This window comes from Pterocles gutturalis, unplaced genomic scaffold, assembly GCF_000699245.1.
Source record: "Pterocles gutturalis isolate BGI_N339 unplaced genomic scaffold, ASM69924v1 scaffold2140, whole genome shotgun sequence".
Classification (NCBI taxonomy): Eukaryota; Metazoa; Chordata; class Aves; order Pterocliformes; family Pteroclidae; genus Pterocles; species Pterocles gutturalis.
The window spans coordinates 26,830-44,127 of record NW_010140392.1 but is presented as its reverse complement, the minus strand read 5'-3'; the positions used below and the strand labels follow the sequence as shown (position 1 = coordinate 44,127).

General features: G+C 49.1%; 1 protein-coding gene across 1 annotated transcript in view; it reads left to right on the top strand.

Annotated features, from left to right (window-relative positions):
* Nucleotides 1-1,945: 1,945 nt before the first annotated feature.
* Nucleotides 1,946-17,298, top strand: part of LOC104469197 (solute carrier family 23 member 1-like) — a 21,033-nt gene continuing 5,680 nt past the window's right edge. Inside the window, exons 1-8 of the mRNA XM_010083621.1 lie at nucleotides 1,946-1,999; nucleotides 5,517-5,666; nucleotides 6,978-7,135; nucleotides 10,783-10,942; nucleotides 12,271-12,452; nucleotides 15,899-16,019; nucleotides 16,345-16,501; nucleotides 16,700-16,953. Of these exons, the coding sequence (XP_010081923.1) occupies nucleotides 1,946-1,999; nucleotides 5,517-5,666; nucleotides 6,978-7,135; nucleotides 10,783-10,942; nucleotides 12,271-12,452; nucleotides 15,899-16,019; nucleotides 16,345-16,501; nucleotides 16,700-16,953 (1,236 nt within the window). The remainder of the gene's footprint in view (nucleotides 2,000-5,516; nucleotides 5,667-6,977; nucleotides 7,136-10,782; nucleotides 10,943-12,270; nucleotides 12,453-15,898; nucleotides 16,020-16,344; nucleotides 16,502-16,699; nucleotides 16,954-17,298) is intronic.

The window sequence follows — 17,298 nt, the reverse complement described above, 5'->3', positions numbered from 1 at the left end:
CTGTGGGCAGTTTCACACACTAGCCTAGATGACACAGGTGTTGTTATGCACCTGCACCTTTGGGTTGTTACACAAGTTTATACAACCAAAGAGAAGAAACCCTGATTACTGAATCCATAGGTCTCATTTGAAATCAAAGTTATGGCAGGACTGAGGTGTCATTGAAGAGGTGGAAGACTTTTTTGATGAAAAGTCTCATAAAAGTCTACTGGGAAGACAGACTGTCCCCACAGGAATATTGTGCTGTGGCTTGACAAAAAAAAACCACAGAGAGAGCGATTGTGAGGCACAGAGAGTGGCTGATTCATGGAGTGGAGCAGAGTTAATGGAGGATATCAGAATGGACAGATTTAGATGGCTGCTCGGAGAACTGTGCTGTATCCATCAAGAAATGTGTACCTTCAAAAAAGGAGAAGAAAATACAATGGTCTATTACTTAGAGCCTTGCAATGGTGCATCCTCACTGGTATTGCTTAATGAACGCTGTTGATGTGAAATGGTAAATATGCAATGAACTGCAACCATACAGTGCACTGGATAACAAGAGATGAGGAAGTCTGTAAAAGAGGGTAGATTGGTGCTTGCTGCTCCCTCAACACTGGGAATTGTTAGAATTGAGGGCAAAAATGTCCAGGGTAGTTTGAGTGGGGAAAAAGTTCTCATTTACAGCTTGTAGAAAAAAAAGTGGCCTCATGCTAAGATCAGTGAGGCTGAAAATGCACCCCCTGCAGTTAAAAATATTGGGTGATCCCTATATAATGGGAATCCAGAAAGGAGATCTGGCAAAGCTGTGAAAATCTGATGATTTTGGATGCCTTAACATTTAGCTGTCTGGCAGCTCATAGCTTCACTGATGGTGTTTAGGGCAAGGCTGTCTCACCTTGCAATTAAGTCCTGGACGGAAGAGAAGCTCTGAGAATATCAAAGCTCTACACAGGAGAAATAGGGACCAGAGTTTCTTTCTGCTACTCTGCTTCCTGTGTGGAAGCCAGATGTTCCCAATGGTTAACAGCATGCCCCTCTCTGCAGGAGCTCTCTGGGGCTGGTCTGGGAAGTTCACTGCCTCAGAAGCCATTGAATTAAATAGATACTTAATCAGAGGAGGGCTGGGCTGGCTAGAATGGCTTGAGGAAGCATTAACACCTCTTGCCACTTGCTGAGAGAAGGGCAACTGTGCTTGGGGCCATCTGATGATCACCATTCAGCTAGAATCCTGAGCTGAATGGTGATCATCAGATGGCCTGAAGTAGTCCTTTTTCAATCTTATGTCTTTTATACCTGTATGGTGTCATGTTCTGATAGCTTGATTATTGGTTGCTGCCTTAAATAGGTTCCCATTAAAATCCTCATTCTTTTCATTCTGTAATAGGATTATCATAGAAGATGACGACGCTTGTACCTAAGACAAAATACACAGCAATTTGCATGAGGAATAAAGGAAAACATGTAGAAATTATCTAAAGATCAGCACAAAGCTCTTCAAACAGGCCCAACCCACACGGAAAATGAAAGTTGCTGTTGAATCAATAATGAAGTAACAAGTTTCAAGGCTGTGCCAGGAAAACAGGGAAATGTCTCACCTCTCTGATACTGCCCCCCCTCCCCGCATCCTTACTTACCTACAGAGGAAGATTTTCTGCCATCAGTTACTGATTCACTCAGTCCAGGGAAGGGCTACTTTCCAGTTTGGTTTGAATGCCGGTCCTCTAATCAGCTGGAGAAAAGGAGTCCCTTATATAAGCCAAGGGAAAGGAAATGCTTCTGCGATACGGCTCAGATGAATAGCTAGGACTGAGTGCTGATTGACTCCTGAAGTCTTGCTTCTGCATCTTCTCACCCCGTTTCTTTAGGGCTGTGTTGACTGGGGCAAGTGGCAATCTGGGAGGCTGTCCTCTTCTTACTGGTCTTTCTTTTTCAAGGCAGTCGGTGAAGGCAAGTGGAAGGCATGTCCCTCTCCTCAGACAAAGAGCTCAATGGGCTAGATAACCCCGGCTTTGTGGTGAGTGTGCTCATCTCTGACGGGTAATTCTTGCATAAATGGGTGCAAGCTATGTGAAAAGAAGAGAAAGGGAAAGCCAGGGGGCTTGGACTGGCTGCAAGGAGGCTGGTGTGTGGTAGATGTCTGTCTCGGCTCCTTTATCAACAGGAATCTGAGGAATGATTCCCTCACTACAGCCTGCTGCTGCTGCAGACTCAGTATACTTTCTACTGTCTGGTGCCCTTTTCACTTCTTTTCTCCCCATTGTTTCTAAAATGATAGCATAGATGAATGGCAGCATGAGTGTCTGTACTAAAGCCAAACAAGCCTGTGGCTCCTTGTGGCTGTGTCCCTGGGTAGAGCATTTTATGTATTAATTAGTAAAACTACAGTAGAAATTTAGCTTAGTGAAGAGTGTGTTTCTTTGTCTTCTGAATCTATTTCTAGTGGGGTAAATTGGTAGAGAGGTGGGGGGGAAAAGGATTTGAGAGTCTGCAAAGGAGAGCACTCAGTAGGGTTATAGCAGGGTGGTAAAAGCTGTAAATAATGTGTCACTTCATGGGTGTGCAGTGCGCTGGAAATGCTGTGGGCTCTAACAGCCATAGGGCAAGTGCCTGGGGCACAACAGCCCCCTTCCTATCTCACCTCACGGCAGGGTTCACCTCTGTTAGAAACTAAATGAGCTGCTTAATTTCTGACAGCAGGTGTGAGATTGGGGTCCTGACACCGTCTTTGTAGCATGGTACAGACTACCTGCCCGGGGAACCTTGGAGGAGGCATTTAACTTGCTGGTGTCCAAGTCTCCTGATTCTCAGATAACTCTTGGTGAGCTCGCCGTGAGCAGTGGGGCGCAGTGCCAGCTGCAGGCAGAGCCTCAGGGAGGTGCTCAGGGCGATGCAGAGGTTTTCTTTTGCTATTGTTAGTGGTCTCCCTTTCTGCCTGTTCTGCCATAATGCAGATCAGGCTTGTGCCTTCCTCTGGTTTGAATCACCCCAAAGAAGGCAGAAGACAGAGGTCTTTTACCTGTGGTTCAAACAGTTCAGTTTCTGACCACCTTCCTGATGTGCTTATTTCAGATGCTGTTGAGGGCCCTGATGCTTTGTCTGGAGACTGAGGAACACAGAGGGTGTCCTGGTCCCCTGGACTCGTGGGAGCAGCTAGGCTGAGAACCACCAGCAGTGGTTCCCTGTTCCCACTTGGGACTGCTCCTGCCTTGTCCTCCTGACAGCATCTCTGACAGCATCTCAGCATCACAGACTGTCTGAGATTGGAAGGGACCTCTGGAGGTCATCTTGTCCAAACCCCTGCTTAAGCAGGGGCACCGAGAGCCAGTTGTCCAGGACTGTGTCTAGACAGTTTTTTAAAATCTCTAAGAATGGAGACTCCACAACATCCCTGGGCAACTCGCGTGGTACTTGGTCATTCTCACAGTGAAAAAGTGTTTCCTAATGTTAAGACAGGACCTCCTGTGGTTCAGTTTGAGCCCACTACCTCTGGTCCTTTCTCATCCTGTTTTCTCCACTCCATCCTTCTCCCAATGAACACTGCTTGCTCCCCTCCAGCTCCTGGGGAGGGTCAGGCTTTCATGTGATGGTCATGTGGGGCTGTTACTGGCACAGGCTCTGCCTGGCTGGAATAGGCCTCCTGGTTAACAGGGGAAAAGTTGCAAGGAAAGGAGATTACTGCTGTCCTCCTAGCTTGCGATTAGTCTACCCCAGCGTTATTCAGGAGTAGCTGTCCCCAGATAACTCCCTGCATGGGCAGTCTTAAGTACCTTGCTGTACATTTGTTAATCCATGGCTCAGGCTCTCTTGTTCTGAAATGAAAATGTCTCCACAGGGAGTTATGCCTTTTGCTCTTGGAAGTTCATGCCTGAGTTCAGTCTGAATTAACTCTGCCTTCACCTATCTGTTCTGAAGTATCTGTAATGCTCCCAGCCTGCCTAGGCTGGATAAATACACTGTGTTAAACATAGCACATTTTCAACAGCGTGATCTAAAATGGGACTTTGGAGACTCAGCTGTGAGAATGGAAACCTGGAGGTTTCATGCAAATTATGAAGTCCTTTCAGGATTAACCTGCCACACCTGCAAAATTTACAACTGAATGTAACATTAATTTTACATCCCTATTCCCTGACTGCAGCATTAGCTGTTTGCCTCCCTCAGTAGGTAAGCCATAAGTGTTATTGCAGTCACCTCGCTTTGCTGGTCATTTCAGTGCCTTCAGGTTCCAGGAGGACTTGGAGGATAAAAAAAATAATAAGTTTGGTGCTGACAAACTGGTTGAGCTTCTCCTGACAGCAGGTTTCTGTCCCTGCCTGACGGAGCAGGGCATCCCAGCCCAGAAAAGCACTCTGCTGCCAGTGTGCCGAGGACTTGCTGGCTGGAGAAGGGTCGATGAAACAAATGGCTTGGGATCTTAATTAGCTTTTGTATTTGGCTCAAAATGTTGTGGCTTCCCAGGCAGCCTACCTCTGCCACATGCATGTGTCTGTAGGCACAGGTGGGATGTGCATGTGTGTGTGTGTGTGTGCACACGGGGGATGTGTATGCCCAGGAAAGGGGCGTGTGTGTGCATGTGTGTGCTCAGGGGTCAAGGTGGGTTGGAAGGAGGAGCAGACAACCATGGGCATTTATGTAGCTTAAAAACTCTGGCAACTGAAGCAAAGCAGTATTTTGCTTTCCTTGGCAAAACATATATAAATAAACTCTGCAAGGCACACAGCTCCTTGGGGAGCCCTGGGGCTTCTGGCTGCCTGGGAGGGTATCCGAGCCTTCCTGTGGAGCTATTTCAGACCCTGCCACCCCCCTGAGGCCCCAGGTCCCCAGGGCTGTTTTTCAGTCCTTGGTGCTGCCCCTGCCCTGGGTGCCATTCCCTGCGGCAGGTGGACGAGCTGAGGCAGCACCCCCGTAGCCCCACTTTGAGTCAACTCCTCATCCGCTGGTATCCCTCTGTTTCATCCAGTTCCTCCATAGAAGCGAGGTTTTCTAGTAAGACAATGAGCAGGTGTGTTTATTGAGGCACAACAATTGTAAAGCTGAAAGTAGGGAGACTGGAAAAAGAAGACTTAAGAAAATGAAATACAAAACAAAACATGCTTCTACTCTGTAATTAATGGTGACCAAGTTGTTTTGGCATATTTTATCAAAAGCGCTGTTTGGGTGGGACAGCCAGGACGGACAGAGACCAGGGGACAGCGCAGCTTTCACCGATTAACCCACTGCACTTTTTTTGCAGTTTCTCCATCCTTAGCTAGATATTAATGATACTAATGCACTTTGTCCAGATGTCCCTTTGAGGCTGAGACACCCTCTAATGTTTCTTCTGGTCCAGACACACACGTGCATATAAAAATTTTCCATAGGTGTTTTTAACTCCATTTTAATTTCCCCCCTTACTCTTTTTTACCCTGCCCTTGTTGAAAGCTACATACGACGTGTTCCTGGGAGACGTGGAGCACAGCTGCATGAGAGGTGGCTGCTGGGTGCCTGCGGGGCCAGGCTGTAGCTAACAAAGGGTCTCTCCTGGTTGCCAGGGTGAAGATGGGAGCCACTACTGCTCCTTGCCAGATCGTGCTGCCCAGGACCCAGAGGAAGGCAAGGGAACGGGCCACAGCAGCAGCAAGCTTGCCTACACCATCACGGATGTGCCCCCCTGGTACCTGTGCATCCTGCTGGGCATTCAGGTGTGATGGGGAGCAGGTGGAGACTGGGGATGGGTGGAAGTTTAATGCCTGTTCAGCTGGCTGATGGGGGTAAAAGCGGAATCTGGGAGTGATTCACCTTTGCTGGTCATGAATGGAGCTGTGGTGCTGGATCTCGGTCAACTCAAGTCCTTCCCACTACCTCCTGAGCACTGAGTGTTATCCTTGTGCCCACAGCTACGCAGTGTCCCTTGAAGTGCAAATGGGAAGGCAGAGTCCCTGGGCTGGGGGCCAAGTAGTTAATAAGAACTGGTCAGATACCTCGGATGAAGATAGCCAAATGTCTAAGGGCTTCTGAACTTCTGCCTTCCCACGGCAATAAAAACTAAGCAGAAGGGCCAACACTGCTTTGTCTGGAGTCTGTGCTTAGGCGTGCTAAATGACCCAATGCCGCCAATGATACGGAGCCTCCGGGAAGAGAGACCTCAGAGTGATTAAAGTAACAAGGGACTGTGTTTGGAGCCTGGTGGGCATTTTGTACTTTGTTTCCTTAAACAGTCATCTCAAATTTAGAGTGTATTAAACCAAGGTTTTCTGAACACATCTGCATCATAATTTTAATAAAACATGCCTCTAATGAGCACAGTGAGTTTCTGAGTGCCACCAGTTCCACCACTGCAGTCCTGTGCTCTGAGGTCAGAGCTAACAGCTAAGGTTAATATTTAAAGCAAAAATAAATTTGAAAAATTATTTTTCACATTTAGTAATTAACTGAAGGTCATTGTAGAAATATGTCTGTGACTCTTCTGAAAAATGCAATGCCTGATTTTTCCATTGTTTGGCATCCATTTTTTTATGGTTATCCATAATTGCACTGCTTAAGAAAAGCTATTGACAGCAAAGAATGGGTATCTCCAATTTGCCAACTTTTAATGTTATCCTTTGTGGTGCAAATGAGATAGACTGAAATATTTGCACTCACTTTGCCTGGTTGCTCTGTCCCCCTACCTTGGGATGTCCCTGCCTTTCTGGAAGAGTAGCTCCAACAGCTTTGTCTGCAGGTGCTGGCGATAAACTGCTCATGTCTCACAGTGGTCTGGGGAGTCCAGAGCACTAGAAAAGGTCTTTGGGCGTGGAAAGCAGGAGAAGTTTGTGGGGGTGCATTGCAGGTCTTGTAGTGCTTTGGAACAGCCCCTACCAGAGCATTAAAGTTACCAAAAAAGAGAATGGGTAATACTAGTACCGCCCAAATGCAAGTCTGTGAGTTACTTTTAGACTTTCCTCAACAACACAGTAATACTATATAGCCAGTTCTGTGTCCTTCTTCACCCAGTCTTTCTCTGTGGCTCCTAGCATTTCGTGACAGCCATGGGAGGTCTCGTAGCCATCCCGCTGATCCTCTCCAAAGAGCTTTGCCTGCAGCACGACATCCTCACCCAGAGCCACCTGATCAGCACCATCTTCTTTGTCTCAGGGATTTGCACCCTGCTGCAAGTCCTCTTTGGAGTCAGGTAGGCCAAATGCAAAAAACGAGACACATGACAAAACAGTTTGTAGATGCAATTACTACATGCCCAGCCACCCGTCTGCTGTAGAGTTTATCTATCAGTGAGGGTCATTTGCTACCCCTGGGCAATGAGGGCACATGCCAAAGCATCCTGAAATCCCTGTAGGTGATAACTTTGCGGGGCTACCTCTCTGTTCTGATGTTTACATCTCCTGGCACTTGATGCACCTTTGTTTGGGCTTATAAGGAATCTGTCCTGCAAAATAATAAAGCATTGAAACATGCAGTAAGCAGTATCCGCTTGCTTCTGACCCCAGCAATCCTCCAGCTGAGGTAAGACCCTTCTGATCTGGGCCCAAAATCAAGGGAGCACAGAGCCTGTAGGAAACTCTGGGACACAGGATAATTGGGAGAAATCGGAGCCCATCTGCCACCCCTTAGGGACACAGGGAGGAGCTCTGCAGCATATCCCCCTAAGCAGTACCACTTCCCATGCTCAGGGATTCATGGCACCATCTGAATGTAAGCAAGGTAAATCCTCTTTGCTGCTGGCCTTGCAAAATTTCTTTAATTCCCTTTGTCATAACTCTCGGCTGCCTCTCTCTTTCTGCAGGCTGTTTTTTCCTCCAATATGGTGGGAACCCATATTTCTTGTTTCAAAGGTGGAAATCACACATTCTTTGGCTTCTGAATCTGAGGGACCTGGTTAAAACTCTTCTACCATCAAATCGGTGGTCAGCTGCCAGCTCCACTGAATGTTTTTACTCCTCCAGTTTCTTTCCCCAGTGCAACTTTTCCATCTCTGTCTGTCTCAAGAAGTGGCTGTAGGCAAACCTCTCCCTGGAGGGTGCTCCCCTTCTCCTACATTGCTACAAAATTAGTGGAGGAGGGGGGTCACATGGCCATGAAAAAGAGAGAATCTGGTTGCTCTCAGTTTGGTTAAATTCAGGCCGGGATGCCCGACCGTGGCTGTGGCTGCTGGTGCGATTCAGGCTGGAGTCCTCCCAAGCACCCTGCAAACGCCTCGGTGACTACCCAAGAGCTGTGACGTCCCCTCCTCCCCTCCTTGCTGTTAGCCGAGGATGAAAGGGTAGCAGGGAGCCTCTCCCGTGGCTGAATAGTGAAATGATTAACAACAGATCAAATTAAGTTGTAAGGGGTTGTTCCTGGATTATAAGATTGAATGGCTTTTACTGTGCTGAGGACGCAATTGCCTTGTTGCTGGCTGCAGCTATGATGTGTGAGGACATTCCTGCCAGAAAGGTGGGACTCAGCCTGCGGGGTGGCTGTAGGCAAACCAAGCCTGAGGAGACAGTTGGAAGCAGATTATTTTTCTCCTTTTACTGTTTTCTCAAATGCTATAGTACTTGATAACCATGAGTCGCCAAAAGACAGCCAGAAAAATGGTAAATAATGAGTTGGAGGGGATGCTTTTCATGCCATTCTCTGAGGTCCTGGGGAACGCTCAGCTAAGTGCTCTGCACAGTTCCCGGTGTCTGTATTTAAGAAAGACTAATTCAGAGGAGAACAGGTATAGAGATGACCTGTTAATGTGGTACGAGGAAGGGAGACGGTTCATTTTACAGAGGTTGGCATGGATAGCCTGGAAGAGTGGTGGCTTGGAGGGGTACAGCTGCGGCCTGCAATTAGTGTGGAAGAGAAATGGTGGGGGGATCAGGCAAGGAGAAACCATTTCAGCTAAAAGACAATGTTGGCACATGAACAAAAGGATGGGAACTGGGCATGGAGATGGGGAGGTTCCCACCCAGAACGAGTGTGGTTCAGAAGCAGCCCTCCAGAAGCAGTAGCCAAGGGAGAAGCCTGATCCACTGCAACCTGCAGCTTGGTCGCGTTACACAGCATGAAAAAGCATTGATGGGTCCCAGATGGTCACTGGAGACACTATCCAAGAGGTTCCTGAGGGGTATACAGGTCGCTTGCCATTCTGGTGAGCACCCCTTAGCAGATGCTTGGACATTGTGTAGTGATGATCAGAGCATAATATTTCCTTTTCTAAACCTGCAGCTTTCCCTCTTGCAAACCCTGCTGGAAAGAGCTCAGCATGCCCTGTGTGCATTGCCTCGGCACCCCAGTTTGCACTAAGCCCACCCATGCCAGCACCGGCTGTGAAATAGCTTGAGGGCCAACGCAGCAGGAGCTATAAATCTATTGTTAATTCAACAGTGGTGGCACTGGGGCTTCTCTGTTTCTTTTTGTTTGGTTGGTTGGTTTTTTTTTCCTTTGCCCAGCAAAATCCTATGAAGGCTGCAAAATATTTGGCCAAATGCTGTAACTAAGTGTCTCCACGGATGACTAATATTCAAATATAACTTACTGGCAAAGCTTTGTCAGTGTTTTGGTTGCTCATGGCATGAGTAATTGCAGTGGTATAAATATTTGTTTTAGGTGATGTAGACATGGTCCTGTTACAGCTGTGACATCTCTTATTTTCCACTGCTTTCCTGAGAATGGTGGAAACACCTCTGGTTTAGGGAAATCCACGCCCTGCCGAAGCACTCACCTGGCTTGCTGCCTTGCTGCTTTTCTGAGCAGGTGCCATGAGAGCTCCTGACGCAAAGAGAGGTTGCTTTGGGGGCTGCTCCCAGGGGCAATTTCTAAACGGAGGAAGCTGAGGCACCTGGGAGGTTTCCCTCAGCTTGTTCAGTGCTGCTGTGCCAGCCTGTGCCCTAGGGCAGCTTTGGGTTTTTTAAGTGGGCTGGAGGAACGGCCAAAACAACATGCACTGCAACAGGGGCTTAATGCCTGCGGTGGCTTCTCTGTCTCCATTTCTCCCAGTGTGGAAGGAGGAGAGGCTGGTGTAGCTCACAGGAGCACTGGCTCTGCTGTACAAAGCTCTGTATGAAGCCAGTGCTGAGCACCTCTGGAGGCGGGAGCTCCACACTAGCCTGGGGGGTTTCCAGAGCGAGGGTTGCTCTAAGCCAGGAGACTTGCGGCGTGGGGAGAGAGACATGGTCTCGCCCAGCTAGTGCGCTCAGACCTGTCCGTGCAGGTCTTCTTTCCAGTGTCACTGGAAACAGGGCAGAGTCATTAGCTTTAAAAGACCGTACTAAAAGCCAAGTCACGTTTTTCACTGCCCTCAGCATGAGGATGGTTGTCATGCAGGGAGCAGCCAGGGCATATCCTTGTGTTCATGAGCAGGTTGTGAAGAAGGCTGAGGCAGCTGAAGGGGACATAGCAAGCAGATGAATATTGTCAAGATTTGGGCCTCGGTAAATGCTGAGCTCCTCTTCAGAGTTTCTCCATCTTTCTTCCTTGGTCTTCTCCCCTCCTCCAGCTTTTTCCTTTGGTTGCTGTTTTACTGTGTGCAGCTCCGTGGTCTAGTCCCACCTTAGGAGGAATACTTTTTCCTTAACATGGGGTAGCAGAGTTTGACTCCAGCACCAATGTGCCTCTCCATTGTTTGTGTTTGAACCTGAGCTCTCCCCACTGGGTTGTTGCTCTTGAGTGCAATGGGTTGCAATTCCCACCCATGGTCAGTGATGAAGACCCATGGGAACATTTCAAAAGATACTGCCAGAGGCCATGGGCAGAGTGATTTTGAAATGTATTTTGCTTTCCTTTCTCTCACCCCTATGGATCTGGGTTTCTAGCATTCTTGCTTGTCATCTTTTCCCATTCTTCTCCTTCCAGGTTGCCTATTATTCAAGGAGGAACTTTTGCATTCCTGACGCCTACCCTGGCCATGCTGTCTCTCCCCAAGTGGAAGTGCCCTGCCTGGACGCAGAATGCCACCCTGGTGAATGCCTCTTCACCAGAGTTCATCGAAGTCTGGCAGATGCGAATGCGAGAGGTATATTACATTTTCATTGGCATTTGCTCTGTATCGGGGCTGTTTGCTCTCAGAAAAGCACCTGACCATGGCAGGGTCATCAGTGCTGGAGAACCCTCCATCCCCAGTGGACCTTGGCCCTCTTGCTGTTGCAGCTTCCTAAGCATCTAGACCCCATTGGGAAAGCAGGTGCTTTGCTGCTGCTGAACAGGGGACATGCAGACTTTGGGTGATTTATGGTCCCTGCAAGGTCTCCACTGGTCCAGCCAGATCCTTTCTCCATGAAGCAGGGTTAGCCTTGAGGAAGGAAGGGAGGGAAGATATTTCCAAGGAAAAGACCCTCTCTATCTATGCACAGGAAACATAGTAAAAAGAAATTCAAGAGCTTACTGTAAGTATTAAGGAAAAGTGCATTCTTAGGTAGACAAAAGATAAGAGGAAAGGTCAGGGATCTCAATGCCTTGTCCTACATCTATTGCCTTATCAGAATAGGTGGCTAAATGTGTCTGTCCATACATACGTTGGGGTGCTTTGCGAAGCGCTCGGGAAACATTGCAAGTTCATGAAGGACTTGTTGTGCAGCACCAGCTGCCCTCCCTACTGACACACGTAAATCTGCCCCAAGGGCACTGCTGCCTTCTCCTTCCAGGCTGGATACTTCACCCCAGCCCCTGTGTTTCTCTTCCCTTTAGAGCCAGGGGAGGGAAGCTGCTGAGCACTGCAGAGGACCTGGCCTGGATTTATCACCAAATCTGCAAAGGCAGAGAGCAGCCTCACCCCTGAGTCCCCTGCCCGGAGCTGATATGAGCAGCCAACAACACTTCAGGTGTCATCACTGGCTACTTAGCAGTGATTGTCAAACACAGGGTGATAAATGTGTCCCCAGAGTGAAACCGATACTCAGAAAAAAACAGAGGCTGTAATGAACCCACCTGTCCTACCAGTGTGCTGAAATGCCCCACGCCCTTCCGAGACCGGAGATGAATGGAGACCATGGCCCTTCTCCCATTTTCAGGGCAAGAGCTTTTCCCCTGCATTTTGGGGGAGCAGGGAAGCTGATGCATACTTGGGTGGCCCAAGAGGACAGGGAGGAGGGGGCTCTCTGGAACAAAATTAGCCCTAGTGAGGACTAAATCCATCAGCCAAGGGGGGAGTTGATGTGCTGGTACTTTGGTGGTCCTTCCCCACATGTAATGCTCAGACAGGCTCTGCTGGAAGAGGGAAGCCTCAATGCCAGTCCATCACCAGGGGCTGAGCCTGGCTTTCACACTAGTTTTGCATTGAGTTATGAGGAGAAGGCTCAACAGCTGGAGCTCCTTTCAACCTCTGCTCTCTTCTATTTTTTCCAGGTGCAAGGAGCTATCATTGTAGCTTCCTGCTTTCAAATCTTTGTTGGATTTTCTGGCCTGATCGGATTTCTGATGAGATTCATCGGCCCCCTGACAGTTGCTCCCACCATCACCTTGGTTGCCCTACCTCTCTTTGACTCGGCTGGGGATGACGCTGGGCAGCACTGGGGCATAGCGGTCGTGTAAGTCGCAGTTCCCTGTGGGAAAGATGAGTGTACACAAACTGCCTACTTCTAATATGAAATCAAGTGTCGCAGTCTGTAGCAGGGTTCCCCTGAGTTCGAGGTTTGTTTGTTGAGCACTAACATGCAGCAGGCTTGTGCAAGACAGCAGCGTGGCATGGTTTCCATCCCCCTCCCCAGGAGGTTAGAGCCCTCAGCAACAAAGCAAAACCCAAAAATGAGTTTAAAAAATCTGATTTTTGTGAAAATCCAAAGTTCATAGGTGAGTAGAGAAAGAAGTCTTTCTCGTGTGTAGTTCCTGTCACAGTTGTCTACGCACACTGCCACACACCCTCATTATTTAAGCTAAAAAAACATTCCTAAAATGGCAAAGTTGAGCACTCAGAGTTAAGTATTCCCTGAGTTAAAATAGCTGGTGCTTTATGTATTGTTTTCACATGACAAGGAGGAATTGTTTTCCCCATAGAGGGCCTGGGAGGCTCTGGAAATGTCTGTGCATGTGGCTTTGCAGCACTAAGTGCTGTCTCAGGGATATTTGTGTGTATGCCCTTGTGCATGAGTGTACGAGTGTGCTTGGTGGCAGGATTTCCTTGGTATTTCAGAAATTACTTCAAAAAGTAGAAATGCCACTGCATGGTTCCCCTGCAGATTTGGCACCTTCAGGTCCCTAATGCAGACTTCAGCTTGGGATAACATGCAGCAGGAGTAGATTGTTATCCTCTCTGTGGGCTCCCATCAGTTTTCTAGTGCTTTCAGAGCTGCCTTTGGAGACTCAGGGGCCAGGCTTGACTGCAGCCCCAGGAAGGCAACGTGCTGTCGTGGGGACATGCTTCAGTCCACTTCTCTCTAGTTCTCCTCCCTGCACCTGCCCTCCCAGGCCCCAAAAGCCACCTCTACTCCACCTCCAGTTCCTCACCTAACTGGTCTCTTCCACGAGCACCCCATATGAGCCCAAACCCTGCCTGCCTGCCCACCCCCCAGCTTTCCTTTCACCGTTGTGTCTCCCACCACATCTCTGGCTTGTTGTCCTGTTCTCCAGGTCTGATGATTTGCCCTAGCCCCTTTGTTTAGTCAGTCTGAATTTTCCCTTCAAAATGTATATCCTTGTCTGGATGCTCTCTGTTTTCTGCCTCCTTTCTCCAGTCACTGGCTCCTAATCATAGTCCCTCACTTGACCTCTTTGCCCAAGTGTGCTGCTTCATTAACAGGGTCCCAGTCCTCCAGCCTGTGCCCCTGTTCTCAACCCAGGTCATCCCTTCTGTCCTGTTATTTTCTGTCTCATCTTCTATCCATGCTAATCTCAGTCCTTTCTTTCATGACTCGGACACCTCAGCCCCAACCTGATCATTGTGCTTTGAGCTGTCTAAGGTTGTTTCCTCTTTTGCTGCCTCCTTCATGCTCCATGGGTACCATTAGAGAAACAGGGAGAGGGGCGATGGAGAAGGCAGAAGACATGAGCCATGTGGTTTTAGCCTTGCTGTCCAGCCCCATCACATCCCAGAGCCCCCATGATGGGTGATGCCTGCCATTGCCTCAAGAAGCTGGTCTAGTGCATGCTCACGTGCTGCCTAGTGATGGTGCATACACAGGTCATCCCTGGGCAAGGTCTGGATGTATTCACAAAGCTCAGAAACATCATGAGCTGCAAATGCTGAAGCCTGAAATGTTTCTGCTGACTGCTTGGGACCTAGGATGAATGATCATTGTTACAGACCAGGCATAGTTGAGCAGATTTTCATGAGAAAAAGCAATAACTCTCACACCAACTTCTACTAAATCTCAAATTTCTGCTCCAGGTCATAAGCAGACCCTGCTACTACTGCTCAAGGCAAAATGACCTTCTCAATACAGGCTGTACTATGTCTATTTCCTGAACAACATTCTTTGAAATAGGTTTGGGATATATTTTTCCAGAAATATTTGGCCTGAGGCAAACGTTTTCCATGGAAATTTTCATCCTGAATAGGTAAAGTTAGGCAGAATTATAAGTAGATGAAAATAGCATCTGTTAATGGAATATGTCAGGCAACCTGAATAATAAGCAGTGACACCTACCCGAGATAGACGAGGGCTCTGCAGTGATTCATAAGGCTGCTGAGCACCTTTGTTAATGCAAATGCACAAAATGTGCACTGACGCAGTCTGTCTGGGCTCTGTAGCTTTCGAAACCACAAATGGGAACAGGTTCCTCCTCAGACTTTCTGATTCAGTGCTTTGAATCATGATTGACAGATAACCTTCAGCTCTATGTCGTGGTGTGTCTTTGCAGAGAGGTGAGGTTAATGTTTCCTTTGCACTGCTGGTATTCTGCCTGCCTGTGAATATCGCACGTATAGCTCGTCACCTTTTCACGCATGGGAAACTACCAGCTTTCCGTGCACTGTCAGTGCTCTTGAGCTGGTACAATCGATTTCTCAACAAACCTATCCAGATCAATTCACTCATTGTATACAATTCAGGTTTGTTGCAAAAAAATGAGGACCCCTTCAGAGACCTCTGTTCCTTCTATGTTAACCTATGTTCAGGTTAACATAGAAGGAAAATGTCCAAGGTCTTCTGCCAGCTCATCAGTCAGGGTGGGGTGCCCAGTCCCCCTGCCCTCTCACTGCGTATCACAGCCTCCAGCTTCCTCTGGTTGCCTTTTCTGGGGGGAAGACACATGAGAGGCAGACAGGGCTAGCTGTGCTGCCCTTTGCGGGAGATGAGTCCTACATGAGGGATGGTTGAGGAGCTGCACCTCGTGGTTGTTTCCACTTGAATGAGCCCCGCGTGCTGCTGGGACACACATGAGCACCCCTGCCTTGAAAACCCCTCGGCAGTGCAGCCCTTGCCGACTGGAGGGCTGTGCTCTTTCCTTCTTGGCTGGCTGGGAGGGCTCTGTGGGTGCTACATGCAGCCCCACAGTCCCTCCACATTTCTTCTCTTTCAAAACAGGGACTTGCACAAAGAAATCAAATCCTTTTTCTTTTCTCTGTGCCACATAGGAGCTTTTTTGCCACTTGCAGAGCAGTGTAGGTAAACCTGAAATCAGGAAACCAATAAATTGTATTTCCAGTATATCTTAATTACACAGAGGTTCAGGGATAGTTTCCTACATAGTCTGCCTGGACCTTGTGTGTCTCAGGTTTTGCTTCTACTCAAGTGTCATTTTTAAGCTTTGGCAATTGTTTCATACTCAGTGATGCACCATCTGGAAGGTCGTTTTTGAAACAAAAGGGGAAAAAAAAATATTCACAAATGCAGCAGAGCTGTCAGTGGAGTGTGAATGAAAGCTTGTTCCACCCCAGGCTTGCTGGAGTGAGGAGTTACCCTCTGATGCTGAGAACCTCTTTTTTGGAGTCCTCTGGAGTCCTAGGTCCTTGGGTAGGAAGTCTTCAGTTAATGTGGGGACAGGCAGGTAGCTCAGCACCCACTTTGTCTTATGCTCTGGTTTTCCCTCCTCCTAGGACTGTTTTTTTCATAGTTCTGTTCTCTCAGTACCTGAAAGATGTCCCTGTGCCGCTGCCATCTTACCAGAGAGGAAAGAAGTGCCATTTCTCCCCTGTCTACCTCTTCCAGATCTTCCCGGTACGTTGGGGTTCCTGGAGACCTGGTAGTCATGGTAGATGGACTGGCCTCACCAATCCTGGGCTGCCTGGTCTCTTTCCACTCGCGTCCAGCCAAGTTATCACTTCCCAGCCCAACCTGCACAGTGAGGGGGCACAGGGGGAGGAGGTCCCCATGGCCCTGCATGTGGGGAGGGAGGGAGGGCCACCAGGACCCCCTGCCATCCCTCTGCCTCCATCCCACGTGCAGGGGAAAGGGTCAGGCAGGGAGACATCTTGTGCCCCACCACCTTGCCGGAGACATGACCATGCCCTGACCAGACCCCACTGCTGCATGTGTTGGGCAGGTGCTGCTGGGGCTCTCCCTCAGCTGGCTGCTCTGTTATGTGCTGACGGTGACCGACGTCCTCCCTGCGGACCCCACCGCCTATGGCCACCTGGCCCGGACGGACACCCGTGGGGATGTTTTGTCCCAGGCTCCCTGGTTTTGGCTGCCTTACCCAGGTACCACTGTCCCCCCTTTCCCTATCCCACTGTGCTGCTCCCTGCTCTGGGTTGCACCTCCATTTATGGCTAGCAGGGGGAGATGAAATGCCAAAAATCAGGTGAACACACCACAAGCATCCCTGCTGTTCTCCCCCACTACAATAGATTTCAGGACAAACGAGCCCCACAGATCTGAACTGAGCTCTCTACTTACAGGCCAGTGGGGAGTGCCAACGGTCAGCCTGGCTGGGATATTTGGCATCATAGCCGGGGTGATTTCCTCCAGGCTGGAGTCCGTGGGCGATTACTCCGCCTGTGCCTGCCTGTCCGGGGCCCCACCACCGCCAAAACACGCTATCAGCCGCGGGATTGGGATGGAAGGCATTGGCTGCCTCCTGGCCGGGGCCTGGGGGACGGGGAATGGCACCACATCATACAGCGAGAACGTGGGGGCCCTGGGCATCACCAAGGTGAGCCTCGCTGCAGCAGGGGGGCTGCAGTGCCCTGCCTCTCCTGGAGGTTTCCCCCAGGGGTGTATGTACAACGGAGTGGTGCACATGGGTACATGCTGAACCTGGGATGTGATCTTAGCCCACCTCCTGCAAGGCACGCTGGAAAAATGTGCTCTGGCACCTTGGTGTCCCTCTCTTTCTCTGCTTATGGTCCGCACAGGGGATGAGTGCACGCTGCTGGTACTCATGGCACCTGGCCTAGGTGAGACTAAAGGGAGCCAGTTACATCTGAGCTAACCTGGAAACTTCCTGAGGACTGACTTTATCAAAGACTGTCTGTCTGTGTCTTTCTAAATACATTTA